Source organism: Bufo bufo, chromosome 3, assembly GCF_905171765.1.
Source record: "Bufo bufo chromosome 3, aBufBuf1.1, whole genome shotgun sequence".
In the NCBI taxonomy this organism is placed as follows: Eukaryota; Metazoa; Chordata; class Amphibia; order Anura; family Bufonidae; genus Bufo; species Bufo bufo.
The window spans coordinates 211,014,227-211,032,774 of NC_053391.1; the positions used below are offsets into that span (position 1 = coordinate 211,014,227).

An 18,548-nucleotide genomic window follows, 5' to 3' on the forward strand; every position below is an offset into this window, starting at 1 on the left:
GGAGGTTTAGCAAGGGCACTCAGAACAAGATTCAAGTCCCAATGAGATATTTGGTGATGATTTAAAAATAAAAAAATAAAATAAAAAAAATCGTACAACCCATGCATTTTCTGCAATCTGTTCATTAAAAAGGGCCGATAGTGCTGAAACATGAAATTTTAAAGGTGTTGGGGGAACAACCCTAACTGTAACCCTTTCTGAAGAAACGCCAAGATCTTAGTAACTGGAGCCACACATGGGAGGTCTGTAAAGTGTAACCCTGCAAATGACAAAAAAAAATTTTTTCCAGACTCTAGCATAGATTGAAACGGTGACTTTCTTCATACTTTTCAAGAGAGTACGGTATTTATTAACGCATCAGAAAAACCTCTTCTAGCTAAAAGCAGCCTTTCAAGTTCCAGGTCATCAGATGGAGACTGTCTACCTGAGAGTGAAACACTGGCCCCTGAGAAAGAAGGTCGTGGGTTGCTGGGAGAACCCATGGATCCGTCACTGACAACTTCCTTAACCAAGTGAACCATGGTCTCTTGGGCCAAAATGGAGCTATTAGAATGACCCTCGCTCGATCCTCCCTTATCTTTTTTAAAACCCTGGGAATCAAGGGGAAGGGTGGGAAGGCATAAGCTAGTGGAAAATTCCACCTGTGGAGAAAAGCATCTACACCAGGTCCCTAGACCTGGGGACAGGGAGAGAAAAAAATAAAATAAATTCTTCACTTTTTTTGTTCTGAATCGTAGCAAAAAGGTCTACACACGGAAGACCCAACTGTCCACTATCTTTCTGAATATTTTCGGATTCAGGCTCCATTCTCCTTGAGAAATTAAATGACAGCTTAAAAAAATCTGCCTGTACATTCTCCGTCCCTTTTATGTGGACTGCCGAGATAGCAGAACAAAACTGCATGTCTATCTGAAGAATGTCGCTGAGCATGGACATCCGACTTCAGCATCTGGTACCTCCACTGTTCTGTTGTCTGACATTCTCAAGTTTCTGCCTGAAATTAATGGAAGAACCACCAGAATTGCAAACTTTACTGCAATCAACTCCTTCATATTTAAGGAGGCGGATTTCAGATGCCCCTTCCATGATCCCTGAAAGGATAGATTTTGAATATGGGTGAATCGGTCGTCAAGCATAGTAAATCGTCCATTATTCATGATGTTCCCCAACTCAAATTGTTTGCCTTCAACCACCATTGTAGGTTGACTAACGTCTGGCCTAACGTCTATTTTTAATTCTTTGGGTTGTTTTCCCCCCTGCCAAGCTGTCAATATCTTCCACTTAAGGTCCCTTGAATGAAATTGGGCCCACGTGACTGCAGGAATACATGAAGTTAGGCTTCCTAGAATAGACATACCTTTCCTCAATAAAATTTTTGGACATCTGATCAAGGTCTCCATCTTCGTTCTTAGGTTTAAGATTTTTTCTTGTGAAAAAAAAAACTAAAACAAAAAAAACAACTCACCTGTCTTCTGGAATCTAGGATTTTTCCTTGTTCAGGATCCAACCCAACTTCTCCAGGATCCGGATCACCTCTTGCACTGCTCTGCTGCAGGCCTTCTTGGTCTCTGCTAAAATTAAAAATGGGATAATATGGATAAAGAGTGTCTTTTTCTCGAATGTAAGCCGACATTTCTGCCACCACTTTGGTGAAAATCCTGGGAGCCATTGATAACCCGAAGGGAAGGGCCTGGCATTGCATGTGAATGATGAACCCTTTTATCTCCACTACTACCAGTAAATACTTTTGATGCTCCTTTTGTATAGGGACATGAAAATAAGCATCCTTTAAGTCTAACACTGCCATGAAGCACTCTGGAAACAAAAGATTTATCACTGATTTTATAGTGTCCATTTTGAATCTTTTTACCATTATAATGCACCGGCCCCGCTCACTGTTGTATAATATTATCTAACATGTAGGCATTGTTAAAATATAATAATCCTGTATAATCCAGCTGTATTACTTACAGCTAAGATCCGTAGAAGAGAGGAGGGAGGAGGCAGGCGCGTCACTCACTAAGTCATGCACCGGCGCCGCCCACTTTATGAATGAAGCAGGCGGCGCCGGCGCGTGACGCGTCGCCGTTGCAATTTTTAGGGCCCTAATCGCAATCGCACAAAATTCTCATATCGTGCAGCCCTATTAGCTTCCATGCAGGAAGGACATTTTTTAATCTTCCTCCCACGTGGCACATGGAGTCATTGTTGACTGTTTTTTTTCTCATCTCTAACCTCTTCCCCACCTCTTCTATGGGATCTAGGTTTAAAGTCCTTGTCTCTTTTCTCTTCTTCTCTATAGGTTTGAAAGGAACGAAAAAAAAGACAGACTAAATCTTCCTCTGGAGGAAAATAAATTTTGTACAGAAAATTTCTTCTTTTTGTCTGCTGCTTTCTCTAACAACTCATCCAATGATGAACCAAAAAGATACTCCTTCACACTGCACAAAGCCTCTTGACTGCAGATCCCGACTCCAGTTTTTCAGCCATAAGGAGTCGGGATCTGGCTGCAACTTGGTTGCATCTGCTGCTTTTTTCGATAGTTGGATGTCCTGGTAAAATTTCCTCCCTAGGACATTTATTTTTTAATTGATCTTCTAGATCAGACAACCAGATTAAGGAACGAGCAGTACAGGTTGAGGCAATAGAAGGTCTGAATGAAGTAGACGCTTCCCAGGCCCCCTTTAAAAAAAAAAACTGTCAGCTTTTTTTATCCAAGGGATCTTTTAATGATCCCATGTCTTCAAAGGGTAAGGATGTCTTTTTAGCAATTTTGGAAATAGCTACATCTATTTTAGGTGCTTTATTCCAGGGAGCTGCAACCTCTTCAGAAAAAGGATATTTTCTCTTTATATTTTTTGAAATATAAACCCTCATTAGGTATTTTCCATTCCCCTTTAATCAATGCCGACACATTTTTATGAGATCTTAGATGTTTTGTTTCAAGGCCGCCGAACATTATATCCTGCACTAATTTTGGTTCCTTAGAATCTTCTATTTCCATAGTTGATTTAACCGCTTTTAATAAACGATCTACATCCTCAATTGGAAAAAAAAAAAAAAAGGGCCTTCCTATCATTTCCAGAAGAGCAAGATGGATCGTCCGAATAAAGATTCTCCAAGGATTGGAAATTTTCCCCCTCTTCTGAATCTGAGGAAACCTTACTCAAAGCCTGCGTTTTCCTAGGCCTCTGCTCCTTAGATGTACTGGTTTTTGTCAAAGCCAGGGACGAGTCAATTTCAGATTTGACCAGCGACTGAAGACATTTATAAAATGACGGCGACTCCTCCACCACAGTTTTATCAATGCAGATCTGGCATAGCCTTTTTGCATAATCAGAGGCCAGGGACCATCTACATATAGCATATTCTTTATTTCGCCTTTTAGGCCTTCCTTGAAAAACACATACACAATGCCATGAAAAAAAACTTAAGTATACATGGCCATGGGCCTCTCACCCCCCCCCCCCCCCAATAGGTACCAAGGCCGGAGTGGACATTGGATCTTCAGCTATGTCCTTCCTTTCTTCCTCCATAGTGGCTGCCAGACGATTTCCACGCTCCTAATTCAAAACGGACCGGCTCTGTCAGGAACGCTGCTGCAAATACTTAATTCAGTGGAATCTACCGCCGGCAGCTCACTTCCGGGTTCTATGCTCTTATCTGCACCTCCCCCGACGTCACATGATGCGTCAACGCATACATGCGCTCCAGGCCTCATTCTGGATTAGACCTTCCTTCACTATAGACCGGAGCAGGCGCTCCTCCCCCTGGGCCAAGTGATCTTCACGCTTAACTTCATTTTCCAGACGAGCCTGCGATACTTACTAGTGCCTTTTAATAGCACGGAAGCATCTTGCCCATCAGCGCTCAGGAGCCTCCAGCCATCGTGCCTCTGCTGGCCCTACAGTGCACCACTGTGCCATGTGTCAAGATTGGGTACCGCAGGTAACTAAAGGCAACCACGGGGAGAGAAGAATGTACTACAGGCTTCCCCTCCAAAGACAGAAAACCATACTGAAGTTGGAGGGGGAGTCTCCTCTCTCTCTCTCTCTCTCTCTCTCTCTCTCGTGGTGCTGTCGTGGGTGAGGGGAATAATGAAAGTTTTAAAAATAATAATAATAATTAAAGCAGATACCAAAGACAAAACAAGTCCTTCCATATAACAATCAGGAATGGATGCTGGAAGCTGAAGTCACCTTCTGTGAGGAGGGCAGGAGCTTGTCCAGGGGCCTGTATAGTACAGTGCCCCAGAAATACACCATGGAGCCTCCCTCACCTGACCTCCAAAAGAGCAGCTCAACCTAGTACAGACAGGGGGCAGTACAGGACATGTAAAGCAGACATACCAGACACCAGTACGGGTGTTCTACCAGAGAAATGGCCATGGTGATTGGTTAGGTCTGAAGGTGGATTTACACAGGCAGATGAGAAGCAGGCGTACCTTCCTGACAGTTGGCTGCTCGTTCAGCAATCTACTCCACAGTGTGAGGACGAGCAGTCGCTATTGTGATCGCTCGTCCACAAACAGCAGCATTATTTCTGGGCCGCAGATCGCGGTTTAGACCGCACGATCTGCTGCCCAGAAACGATGATTTACTTGCGTGCAGGAACAGGATCACCCCGATGTACAAGTGTTTTGCAGGTCCATCTGGTATCTGCTGCACCTTCAAATGGGCAGATTGTATGGAGGGAACACTGTACAACTTGCTATGTAGCAGGCCTCCCCCCAGTTGTTACACTGCACAAGTCTATATTTCACCAATCTCTGGTTTAGTAATCTAACCGACTCCTTTGTACCCATTTCAATATTTGCAGACAGTTTGTGGACTATAGACGTCTGGGCGGTCCACACTTATCTGCAAGGACTTACGTGAACTCAGCTAATCGCTGCTTTTCACGGCCCCTGCTGTATACACACTGCTCAATGAACGCCGTTTCCTGCTCCGGTCCTAACAATCAGGTGATCACCAGGGATCGGGAAATTCCACAGGCTGCTGGGTCTTAGCAGGATCAGCTCAGGGACTTTGTAGAAGGCTGTAACTTCTGTATGACCTTATGTGGGGCACAGTGTAAAAAAATAATTCTAAGGTAGAAAATCTATTTACAAATCTAAAAAGTTATGAGTTCAAATAGAGGTAAAAAGGCGGCACTCACCCATGCAGTATTGTAAAACAAATCCTTTATTCAGCAGAGATAGCGGGGGCGGGATGTGTGTACTCAATGCCAAGAGATGACGGCCATACGTATACCATACGGCACAGGTAGGTTTAGTGTTAGGACCCGAGCTACTTGAGAAACCTTGGCGCGGTGCTCGGGCTCAGACATGTCCTCCACAGTAGGATATGTTGGCTAATCTCTCAATTTGACATCAATATGGAGGGTTTAGTAAGACCGCAGAGTGCGCCTGTCTTTGTAAAAGTTACTGTTATTTCTATTGTTTTTCTATGCAGGGTCTCAGATTTCCTAAAGATATTGTACAGAGGTTATACATTTCTGCATTTCTACATGGGCATGTTATAAAATAGCTCCTTTGGTACGGCATGTAATGTGATCTGTCATCGTACATGTAAAGCTGTCATCAGATCCCCGCTTTTCAGGATGCAGAAGGCCATGCATTTCCTGCAGGGGAAGAACCCATCGGCTGAGAAGAGATCCCCGCTCCGGGTCTATTGTCTTGCTATACCGTAGATGCAATTAAATTCCTCACAAATCTCAAGGTGAAATAACAGAGGAACGGCACAAGAGAGTTCTAACAAAGGCCATGGGGAATATTGAGGAAAACGATAGGCCTGGAGCGATGACAGATCCTCTTCATCCAGCTCACAAGCAGGGTCATTTCAGTCCTCAGGACCGGCTTAGCAGTTTCAGCATGCGTCAGTCTAAGGGCTCATTCAGACGGCCGTATGTTTTGTTCTGCATTTTTGCGGAACGGGTGCCGACCCATTCATTTCAATGAGGCCGCAAAAGATGCGGACAGCACACTGTGTGCTGTCCGCATCTGTTGTTGCGTTCTGCGGCCCCGCAAAAAATATAGAGCATGTAATTGCAGACAAGAATAGGCATTTTCTATGAGAGGGTTGTCCTGGGTCCTCCTTAAAGGGGCAAGCTTGAGGCGAAACCCGGGTCGGGCGTGCAAAAGGCTGCTGCTTTTTATCTGTGAATTGCTTATACCTTTTATGGAATATGGGAGTATAATAAATACTTGTTTTATACAAATTGGAGACGGTGCTTCACTATTGTAGCGAACTCCTCATAGGATTACCATTGGGAAGCAGGACCTTGATGTACTCGCTTCTATTGCGCCTGTGAGTAATATCAGGTGTGCCTGCAATCGACAGTAGCAGTACTTCACTGTCAGTGTGATTTTGGTATCCCATAGGAGTCAGTGGAGGAAGAGAGATTCCTGTGGAGACTAATATTTTACCCATAGGTGCAGAAGTGGATACTCGGATTTGGAGCGGTTACCTGAAATACACACGGTCTACTAAAAATGCATTAAACTGAGTGATTGTACCCACATCACTTTTTGACCTGCTGCGGCTATTTATCCAGGCAACGTATCAGAAGATTTCGTTTTTTGTTAACGCAAAACACATGCGGCCGTCTGAATGAGCCAAGACATAACTTTTTTTTTTACACTAAGAATTTTTTGTCTTAAATTGAAAGAAAGTGTCAATTCAGATGATTTTCAGTGAGAAGAATCAGGGGAGCCGCACTGCAAAGCAGGTGAGTAAGTTTCCCTTTACATGTCTGGCCAGGGATGGGGGCTGCTAGGCTTTGCCCAAACCCCCTCCATTCTTGCACAACCCCTTTAAAGAGGACCCAGAACAACCCTCTGGGTGTGCCTGAAATAAAAAACAGACCATCACCTGGTAGATCCCGCACCACCACTCCAGCTCTCCTGGCCAGGCTCTGCGTGAACCGGCTGCAGAGGTGATGTCACAGCAACATGTGACCGATGTAACCAATCACTCAGCAGTGCACTGCTTGAGGCCAATGATTGGCTGCTGCAGCAGCCAATGTTGTTCATGTGAGATCACCTCTGCAGCCAGGTGAACAGAGCCTAGTTGGGAGAACCATAGCCACAGATCTGCTAGGTAAGTAAGGGCCTATTCTTTATTGCAGGTACACCCCGAGAGCTGTGGGGCTCTCTAATGAAATCGGACCACACCTTTAATGTTGGCAAGAACCACCACCTCGTTCTGGTAGAAAAAAAAATATATAAAAAAATAGATTGGAGACTCTTTGGTATAGACCAGGGATAAGCAAGCTTTGGCACTCCAGCTGCTGTGAAACTACAACTCTCAGCATGCACACTTACTCGTAACACCCATAGATGTAAATGGAGACCTCTGGGAGTTGTAGCGTCAGAACAGCTGGAGTGCCGGAGGTTACTGATCCCTGGTATAGACTATAAGGCACATCTCACAACTGCCATGTATAGTGTATAGAGCTCCCCTTTACCTCACATCAAGAGGAATACAGTCGCTGAACTAGATATAGAAAGCATATTAATATTTCATACTAGAGCGCAGATATTTACAGCAGCACAACTAGAACAGGGACCCTTCAGTAAAGCTTATGTATAGCACTGAAGTCCGCCATTATTATCAGACTTCCTAACAAATGTGCTTGCTGGGAAGAGTGCGTTTTGGTGACAACCAGGCAATAAATACCAGCAGCAGCGGCAGGTGTCAGCAGTTCCCCCCCACTACACGTGGATTTTACAGGTGGAGGACAACTACTCGTGTATGTGCAGTACAACTACAAGGTCATTTTTTTTTTTGACCAGAGACCTGTCATATAAAAATAGTGGAAAGGTTGTGTCGGTGCTGACATCGGCTTACACCACAGCTTTCTTCATTCCTATATATTTTATAAAATGGTCATTGACTGGTTACTACCAGCATCCCCTCTTCTTCATGTCACTGCGAGTGGTTAGACACCCATGACAGGAACATGAAGATGGATGAGGCGCATTCCACAGACCACAGTGAACGGCGGCGATAGTACAATCCAGAGGAATGCCTCACACACTAGGGAAACATAGCGTCATTCACAACCCACAGCCTCTTCAGCCATGTTCACATCCGGGACTAGCTGCTGCACTGTCCTGTAACGGACTCGAATCAGAAGTCACAGATCTGACCAGTCAACTGTCAGTCAAGTGAATTAGTGCTGTCACAGCAGAAAAAACAACAAATAATTACCTCATAAAAACGCAAGCTTTCATAGTATTCATAAAAATGAAAAATTAACCCCAGTAAAAAAAAAAAAAAATCTTACCCTGCCTGTGAGCGGAACTGCCGCCCAGATAAGGGCGATCTTCTTAGCTTTCCCTCTATTACCCTGACCCCACTGGGGTCTCCAGATATAGGTTTGAAAAATTTGTCACGAATGTTCCACCAGTCGTGTCACAACAGTGATATATACGTACTGTATTTTAGACATATTTAGTCACTAGTACGTTGGCACTTAATAGGGCATTGTAAAGAAAAAGTTTATTTAGTTTATGCATAGTCTAGCACCCGGTGTGCTGTCTGAATCGTTTGCAGCCCTATTGAAATGAACGGGTCAACACCCGTTCCACAAAATTGTGGAATGGATGCGGACCCGTACATATGGGTGTCTAAATGAGCCCTTAATCAATATTTGTAGTTCTAGCGCCTGTATGTAGGGTTCAATAGCCATCAGGGTGCATCATTTTGATATTACACTTAAAAGGGGTGTCGCACTTCAGCAAATAACATTTATCACGTAGAAAAAAGTTAATACAAGCCACGTACTAATGTATTGTTATTGTCCATATCGCTTCCTTTGCTGGCTTGATTCATTTTTCCATCACATTATACGCTTCTCGTTTCCATGGTTAAGACCACCCTGCAAATCCATCAGTGGTGGTCATGCTTGTACATTATAGGAAAAAGCGCCAGTCTATGCGCACTCCCAAAGTCCCAGCCACCAGACAGGTTGATGCCATTTCCTATAGTGTGCAAACATGGCCACTGCTGATGGATTACAAGGTGGTCATAACCATGGAAACGAGAAGTGTATAATGGGATGGAAAAATCTATCCCGCCAGCAAGGAGGCAATATGGATAACAACAATACATTAGTAAGTGCCTGGTATTAACTTTCTCTACATGATAAATGCCACTTGAAGTGAGACAACCCCTTTAAGGATTATAGGATATTAGCCAGTGGTGAAGATGTCACATCCTAGGCGACTATATACACTATAACCCAGCAGGATAGTCAGGACAAATTGCTAAATACACGGATCGGGAAACCCCTCCAGTAATGAGGTAACAGTGTAGCTGCCGCTAGTGAGTGGTCTCCATGATTATACATCGCTGGACTCTAGGCTTCCAGGCCTAGACAGAACAGGCAGTCCGTGGGGTTAGGCACTTATCTTGGCCTTGTCAGGGCAGCAGTTCCACTCTCAGGCAGGAGTAGGGACCTTGTGGGGTTTTGTTTACTGGGATCAAACCTTTAAGGACCCATGATGTAGCTGTACGTCATGGGTCCGATCCCTAAACATGGCGCCCGCTCGCACGTGGAGCGGGCCGCAGGGTTTCTGCCATTTTAAATAGCAGAAATCCGCAGCACATGTATGCGATCAGCCTTCAAATGTGACCACAGCATCTGCGCAGAGAGGAACCGGAAGTCGCACACTTCCGGTCCGGTAACAGCTTTCCCCGGCTGAGATCGGGGAATCTGTTCCCTTGCGCTAATTGACCGAAGCCTCAAGCAGGCTTCAGAGTCAATTAGATGTATATATATCAATATAGGCCACTAGGTGGCAGCCTTGTATTGATATAGTGCAAATGAAGTGTGCAATGATGGCTATTTAGCCATCACTGAATACTATGGGCAATTGAATGATTGCCAGTTTTTGTCACCCAAGGTGACTTAAAAAAAGAACAAAGTTTTTACAAATATAAAAAAAAAAAAAAAAAAAAAAAAAAAAAAATAATATGATAATAAAAAGTTCAAATCACCCCCCTTTCCTTAAAAAAATATTAATAAGATAAAACAAACATCATGGGCATCGCTGCATGCGAAAATGCCCATACTGTTAAAATATAACAATATTAATGGCATACGGCAAATGGCGTAGTGGGAAAAAAAATAAAAAACTGCCAATTTGCCACTTCAACTACCTAATAATTATTTTTATAAGTGATTAAAATTCTCACAAACTTAAAAACTTGGTATCACTGAAAAGAAAAGATCGTCCCGCAAAAAAGGAGTTCTCACACAGCCTCATACACATAACTACAAAAAAGTTATAGGGGTCAGAATATGGTTATGAAAAAATATATATTTTTCAGTATAAAAAAAAATTTTTTTTATACAAGTGTGGTATCGTTGGAACCGTACTGACCTGGAGAATGAAGATAATGAAGATAAGGCCTCATGCACACCATTTTGGTCCGCATCCAAACCGCAGTTTCGGTGGCTTGGATGTGGACCCATTCACTTCAATGGGGCCACAAAAGATGCGGACAGCACTCCGTGTGCTGTCCGCATCCATTGCTCCGTTCTGTGGCCCTGAAAAAAAAAAAAAAAAAAAAAAAAAGTCCTATTCTTGTCCGCGCTTTGCGGACCGCAAAACACACAACGGTCGTGTGCATGTAGCCTAACAGGTCAATTTTACCGCATAGTGTACTGTGTAAAAAAAAAAAAAAAAAAAAAAAAAAACAACCTTTATCAGAATTGCTTCCCCCCCCAATTGTACCCCATTTAGAGTTTTTTCCCGCTCCCTACTACATTGTATGCAACCGTAAATGGTGCCATTAGAAAGTACAACTTGTCCCGCAAAAAATAAGCCCTCATAAGGCTATGTGAATGGAAAAATCCAAAAGTTAGTCCTAACAATGGGGAGTGAAAAACGAAAATGCAAAAATGGAAAATCCCAGGGTCCTTAAGGGGTTAAAGTTTCATTTTTATGAATCCTGTTTAAGGTTACGTTTTGTAATGGACTCCAGCAGGAAAAACAGAGGACTTGCTGACAATTCTGAAAGATAAGGTCGGCGTTCCTTTCACTTCTGCCTACCACCACAGTGTCACAAGACATGGACACGAGTCAACATGCAGACGAGCCACACGAATTTCTGCGCGTTTCTGCACCCAAACCGCAATTTCCAACAGCGCTTTTTGGTGGTTTTGCCACAGATCTCACCCTTCATACTGTAACGGACATTGGGTGTACGCCTCAGGGTCGTATTGGCTGCGGCTCTCCTCACTGACTGTCAACCATATACACCGGGGGGGGATAAAATGATAGAAACGAGCGCTGCTAAAATAAAACTTTTTTTTAAAATATAAAATAAGTGCACGGATGAAAGTGCAATGTGTTTTGAGAGAAGTCACCCTCATCTTGCGTTTAAGAGGGTGGATTAACTCTTGAAACGTGTCACAGGTTCTCTTTATATTTTTATTTTAGCAGAGCTCCTTTTTAGCCTCATTTCATTTCCCCCTCCTGGTGCGCACACAGTTTAAAGGGAATCTGTCACTAAATACCCCTCAATAAAACCTGCTCACATGTTAGCCCTTGTCAGCTGAATCGAATGGCGCTAGTCCCTTCTCGCTTTGTGGCCTCTTTGCAGAGAAAACAGAATTTCTATAATATGCAAATCGGTCCCTGGGTGCAACAAGAGAATTGCCATTGCACTTAAAGGCTCAGCTCACTCTTCTACAGGCCCACGCACCACCACTTTGAATGCCAGGGGCAGGCAGCGAAAACGTAATCACGCTGGGCCCAAAGTCTCTCACCGGCGCCTTCACTTCAGTGTTTGAAGTGCCCCGACCGATGGATTCCGTACTGCGCCAAATATCGGCCACAGTAGACCTGTCACCTCAGAAGATACTTTCAAGCTATAATGGTCAGTGAAAAACAGGCCAAACACAGATGTTATCCATGTTGTGTCAGTGGTTTTTCACGGACCCATAGACTGTTGATGGTGCACATCACAGACGCAAGTAGCGCATTTCCCACGGTCAGTAAAAGAATACTGATGTGTGAACAAACATATTAAAATCAATGGATACAGAAAATGCGGACAGCACACACCAGTAAAGAACAGAAATGAGAACCAGGCCTTAGGACGGACACAAATGAGCGTGTTCAATGCGAGAAACTAACAGCACGTGTCAGTGAGATTTGTGCGCTGTCCGCATCAGTATGTCCGTTCCGTAGCGTTTTTGCGGAACGGAAGTGCGGATCCGGAAGTGAAAATGAATGGGTCTGCACCTGTTCCGCAAAATTGCAGAACGGATGCGGACCCATTTTGCAGAAGTGTGAATGGACCCATAGGCCTCTTGCACACAAACATATGGCTTTTTCAGTGATTTGCAGTCCACAAAAAATACAGATGACGTCCATGTGTGTTCCGTTTTTTGGCGGAACGGAACAGCTGGTCCCTAATAGAACAGTACTATCCTTGTCCGTTATGCTGACAATAATAGGACATGTACTATCTTTGAACGAAACAGAAAAACGGAAACGGAAGGCATACGGAGTACCTTCCGGTTCTTTTCGCGGATCCATTGAAATCAATGGTTCTGTATACGCAAAAATCAGAACTGAAAAAAAAAAATAATTACGTTTCATTTCAACGGGTACGCAAAAAAAAAAAAGAAAAAAAAAAGGAAGGTACTCTGTGTGCATTCCGTTTTCGTATTTCCGTTCCGCCAAAAAAAATAGAACATGTCCTATTATTTTCTGCATTACGGACAAGGATATTACTGTTCTATTAGTGGCTAGCTGTTCCGTTCAGCAAAATACGGAATGCACACAGATGTCATCCATATTTTTTGCAGATCCGTTTTTTTGTGGACCGCTAAATACATACGGTCGTGTGCAAGAGGCCTTTTATAATGAGTTAAGGCTGTGTGTCCCTGACAGTTCTGGAATCCACTGAATTACACTGACATAATGCTGTCAGTGTACTACACTGACTAGCGCTGTGAGTTCCTCACATTGAACCCTCTCGTGTGTCTCGCCTTAAGGAACTCATTTTCACGTTTTCAACTGAGGTCCCTAATCAAACAGCGAGGAGACTGGAGCATCGCCTTGGAGGACATTACATGTACAGCCGGCTGAGTTCCCTCACAGTTCACAGATGATGGGTGCAGAGGGATACGGTGAGGTCAGTGTACTGTCAGGAAAAAGAAATCTTGTGATCAACTGATCATGGGGATCCCAGCTAATGACCCCCTTTCCCAGCAATACCAGTTGATCACCAGGAAAGCCACTAGTGCATAGACAAATGGGTAATACCTGGTGACAACAAGTCACCAGAGCTATGAAGATATCCATTTCTATGTATTACCAAGGTCAGTGAGGAAAAGGGATTGTACAGAAACACTGCAACGACCCTTCTGCTCTTGCCACACACAAAACACAGGCATCACTGATCCCAAATGACAGGGAAGCCAATGAATAGCTCAAGGTGTTCCTTAGAGGACCTGTGACCTCTCCTGACCTAACTGCATCCAACAATAAATGGAGAACCTAGTCTATGTAGTGCTATCCCTCTATTATTCCTACTAGAAGCTTATAAATGAATTGACAACTGGGTGTTACCAGTAGGCATGTCCCTGAGCAGTCTGATACCGCAGGGACACCCCCCTACTTGTAACAGTCAGTCATCAATTCATTCATAGACTTAGTAGGAATATTTAAGGAATGGCACATCATACAGTGAAAAGAGGAGATACTCAAGGGGGATGCTAGAGAGGCGATAGGGGAAACCACAAAGCATTTGTCTCCAGGAAGGAGGATCACACAGGACAACCACGTCCAGATCACTAATGGACCCAGGACCTTGTATGCCGCCCTGCCACTTTACCAACCAGCCATCTATAAAGAGCAGAACATCCTTCAGAGGCCACCTTACATGTTCTGTAAGCCCCATCACATCACTACATGCAGGTGACACCAGCCCACCACAGCCATACTGGAAGATCCATTCTCTCCAGAAAACATGTGGTGCCCACTACAGGTGCCATGCTCCCCCCCTGCACTCACCTTTCTTGACAGATTTCAGGGGGCTGTCTCCTTCCCCATTCTCCTTCTTGATGCGGTGCTTCTTCTTCCCCTTGTCCCTGGGCCGCTCCAGCTGAGACAGGGTGAAGAGGGCCTGGTTGATGGGGGCCACAGGGGGGGCAGCGCTGGGCAGGGGCGGCGGAGGAGGCCGCAGGAGCAGCTCCTCTTTGGCATTGTGGTGGTGATGGTGCTTGTGATGGTGATGGTGGTGGTGATGGTGACAGCTGTGATGGGTGTCATTGCCCAGCTTCCTCCTCTTCGCTTCCTTTTCGGTCAGATCTCCTCTGGGGACCGCCTCGTCTTTCTTTTTCCTCTTCTTCTCCGACGAAGGTGAACTGTCCCTCCGCTTCTTTTTACGCCCTACCTTGGCTTTGTCTTTCTCCTCAGAGAACGTACCTAGCTGCGCGGCCATTTCCCCTAACGACGACTTTTAAATGGCCCAATGTGCAGTAGAGCGCATGAGCACGCCGCAATGGCATGTGGGATGTGTAGTCTTTTCATCCGCCTATCAAAACAAAGAGGGAGTCTCGAGTGCGCATGCGCTTCGCCTACTTCCTCACGGTGGTTGTAGTTTTGCACAGTGAAGAGCTGTAGTCCGCTGGAGGGGTTCGTGCCTGGGCGCACGGAGTCCCTGACGTCACTACTGGTCCCTGTTAACCCTTCCGTGGCTAGTTGTTGACATTCTTCCAACGGTGGAGGCAGTGTGGTTGTACCTGCCCTCACTCTCACGCTCCAGGAATGGCGTCCTAGTTGCGGGTCACAAATAATGGCTTGCTGGCACCTCATTCAGACGAGCACATGCTGCAGCAATGATGACCTCAGCCGTGTTAGCCCCCCCATATCAACATTTTTGAACAAAACATATGCAATTGGTTAGATCTTTGTTAGATCAGGTTAGATCAATTGTTGTTTGCGTTAGATCTCACACAGAAGTAGAGATATTAACAGTTATTTGCAGGGGGGGCTAACCCGTCATCAGCCCCCCCTTATCAAAAAATTGACCAAAAAATTAGCTATTTTGGAAGATATTTGTTAGATCAGGTATGATCAACTAGTTGTTTTGTTAGATCTCACATAATTACAGACTTATTAAGTGATTAATGAGGGGGGGCTAGCCCCCCCACATGCAATTTTCAGGTAAAATTTGATGCAGAGTAATAGGTCTTCGTTAGATCCGGTAAGATCAAGTGGTTTCAACGTTAGATCTCATTTAATTACAGAGATATTTCACATAAAAACACAGATATTAGGTAGTATTAAATAGGGGGGCTAGCCCCCCCACATGCAATTTTCTGGTAAAATTTGATGCAGACTAATAGGCCTTTGTTAGATCCGGTAAGATCAAGTGGTTTCAACGTTAGATCTCATATAATTACAGAGATATTATGAATATTTGGTATTACGTCAGGGGGGGCTAGCCCCCCCACATGCAATTTTCTGGTAAAATTTGATGCAGACTAATAGGCCTTCGTTAGATCCGGTAAGATCAAGTGGTTTCAACGTTAGATCTCATATAATTACAGAGATATTTCACATAAAAACACAGATATTAGGTAGTATTAAATAGGGGGGCTAGCCCCCCCACATGCAATTTTCTGGTAAAATTTGATGCAGACTAATAGGGCTTCGTTAGATCCGGTAAGATCAAGTGGTTTCAACGTTAGATCTCATTTAATTACAGAGATAATACACATAAAAACACAGATATTAGGTAGTATTAAATAGGGGGGCTAGCCCCCCCACATGCAATTTTCTGGTAAAATTTGATGCAGACTAATAGGCCTTCGTTAGATCCGGTAAGATCAAGTGGTTTCAACGTTAGATCTCATATAATTACAGAGATATTTCACATAAAAACACAGATATTAGGTAGTATTAAATAGGGGGGCTAGCCCCCCACAAGCAATTTTCTGGTAAAATTTGATGCAGACTAATAGGCCTTCTTTAGATCCGGTAAGATCAAGTGGTTTCAACGTTAGATCTCATTTAATTACAGAGATATTTCACATAAAAACACAGATATTAGGTAGTATTAAATAGGGGGGCTAGCCCCCCACAAGCAATTTTCTGGTAAAATTTGATGCAGACTAATAGGCCTTCTTTAGATCCGGTAAGATCAAGGGGTTTCAACGTTAGATCTCATTTAATTACAGAGATATTTCACATAAAAACACAGATATTAGGTAGTATTAAATAGGGGGGCTAGCCCCCCCACATGCAATTTTCTGGTAAAATTTGATGCAGACTAATAGGCCTTTGTTAGATCCGGTAAGATCAAGTGGTTTCAACGTTAGATCTCATATAATTACAGAGATATTATGAATATTTGGTATTACGTCAGGGGGGGCTAGCCCCCCCACATGCAATTTTCTGGTAAAATTTGATGCAGACTAATAGGCCTTCGTTAGATCCGGTAAGATCAAGTGGTTTCAACGTTAGATCTCATATAATTACAGAGATATTTCACATAAAAACACAGATATTAGGTAGTATTAAATAGGGGGGCTAGCCCCCCCACATGCAATTTTCTGATAAAATTTGATGCAAACTAATAGGGCTTCGTTAGATCCGGTAAGATCAAGTGGTTTCAACGTTAGATCTCATTTAATTACAGAGATATTTCACATAAAAACACAGATATTAGGTAGTATTAAATAGGGGGGCTAGCCCCCCCACAAGCAATTTTCTGGTAAAATTTGATGCAGACTAATAGGCCTTCGTTAGATCCGGTAAGATCAAGTGGTTTCAACGTTAGATCTCATATAATTACAGAGATATTTCACATAAAAACACAGATATTAGGTAGTATTAAATAGGGGGGCTAGCCCCCCCACATGCAATTTTCTGATAAAATTTGATGCAGACTAATAGGGCTTCGTTAGATCCGGTAAGATCAAGTGGTTTCAACGTTAGATCTCATTTAATTACAGAGATATTTCACATAAAAACACAGATATTAGGTAGTATTAAATAGGGGGGCTAGCCCCCCCACAAGCAATTTTCTGGTAAAATTTGATGCAGACTAATAGGCCTTCGTTAGATCCGGTAAGATCAAGTGGTTTCAACGTTAGATCTCATATAATTACAGAGATATTTCACATAAAAACACAGATATTAGGTAGTATTAAATAGGGGGGCTAGCCCCCCACAAGCAATTTTCTGGTAAAATTTGATGCAGACTAATAGGCCTTCGTTAGATCCGGTAAGATCAAGTGGTTTCAACGTTAGATCTCATATAATTACAGAGATATTTCACATAAAAACACAGATATTAGGTAGTATTAAATAGGGGGGCTAGCCCCCCACAAGCAATTTTCTGGTAAAATTTGATGCAGACTAATAGGCCTTCTTTAGATCCGGTAAGATCAAGTGGTTTCAACGTTAGATCTCATTTAATTACAGAGATATTTCACATAAAAACACAGATATTAGGTAGTATTAAATAGGGGGGCTAGCCCCCCACAAGCAATTTTCTGGTAAAATTTGATGCAGACTAATAGGCCTTCTTTAGATCCGGTAAGATCAAGGGGTTTCAACGTTAGATCTCATTTAATTACAGAGATATTTCACATAAAAACACAGATATTAGGTAGTATTAAATAGGGGGGCTAGCCCCCCTCAAGCAATTTTCTGGTAAAATTTGATGCAGACTAATAGGCCTTCGTTAGATCCGGTAAGATCAAGTGGTTTCAACGTTAGATCTCATATAATTACAGAGATATTTCACATAAAAACACAGATATTAGGTAGTATTAAATAGGGGGGCTAGCCCCCCCACATGCAATTTTCTGATAAAATTTGATGCAGACTAATAGGGCTTCGTTAGATCCGGTAAGATCAAGTGGTTTCAACGTTAGATCTCATTTAATTACAGAGATATTTCACATAAAAACACAGATATTAGGTAGTATTAAATAGGGGGGCTAGCCCCCCCACATGCAATTTTCTGGTAAAATTTGATGCAGACTAATAGGCCTTTGTTAGATCCGGTAAGATCAAGTGGTTTCAACGTTAGATCTCATATAATTACAGAGATATTATGAATATTTGGTATTACGTCAGGGGGGGCTAGCCCCCCCACATGCAATTTTCTGGTAAAATTTGATGCAGACTAATAGGCCTTCGTTAGATCCGGTAAGATCAAGTGGTTTCAACGTTAGATCTCATATAATTACAGAGATATTTCACATAAAAACACAGATATTAGGTAGTATTAAATAGGGGGGCTAGCCCCCCCACATGCAATTTTCTGATAAAATTTGATGCAGACTAATAGGGCTTCGTTAGATCCGGTAAGATCAAGTGGTTTCAACGTTAGATCTCATTTAATTACAGAGATATTTCACATAAAAACACAGATATTAGGTAGTATTAAATAGGGGGGCTAGCCCCCCCACATGCAATTTTCTGGTAAAATTTGATGCAGACTAATAGGCCTTCGTTAGATCCGGTAAGATCAAGTGGTTTCAACGTTAGATCTCATATAATTACA

General features: G+C 43.2%; 1 protein-coding gene across 2 annotated transcripts in view; it reads right to left on the bottom strand.

Annotated features, from left to right (window-relative positions):
* Positions 1 to 14,811, bottom strand: part of RSBN1 (round spermatid basic protein 1) — a 44,263-nt gene extending 29,452 nt beyond the window's left edge. For both annotated transcript variants that reach the window (XR_005777511.1, XM_040423903.1), the window contains exon 1: positions 14,039 to 14,811. Coding sequence is in view for 1 of the 2 variants with exons in the window: in XM_040423903.1 (XP_040279837.1) it covers positions 14,039 to 14,468 (430 nt within the window). In the remaining variant the exon portion in view is untranslated. The remainder of the gene's footprint in view (positions 1 to 14,038) is intronic.
* Between the last annotated feature and the right edge of the window lie 3,737 nt (positions 14,812 to 18,548).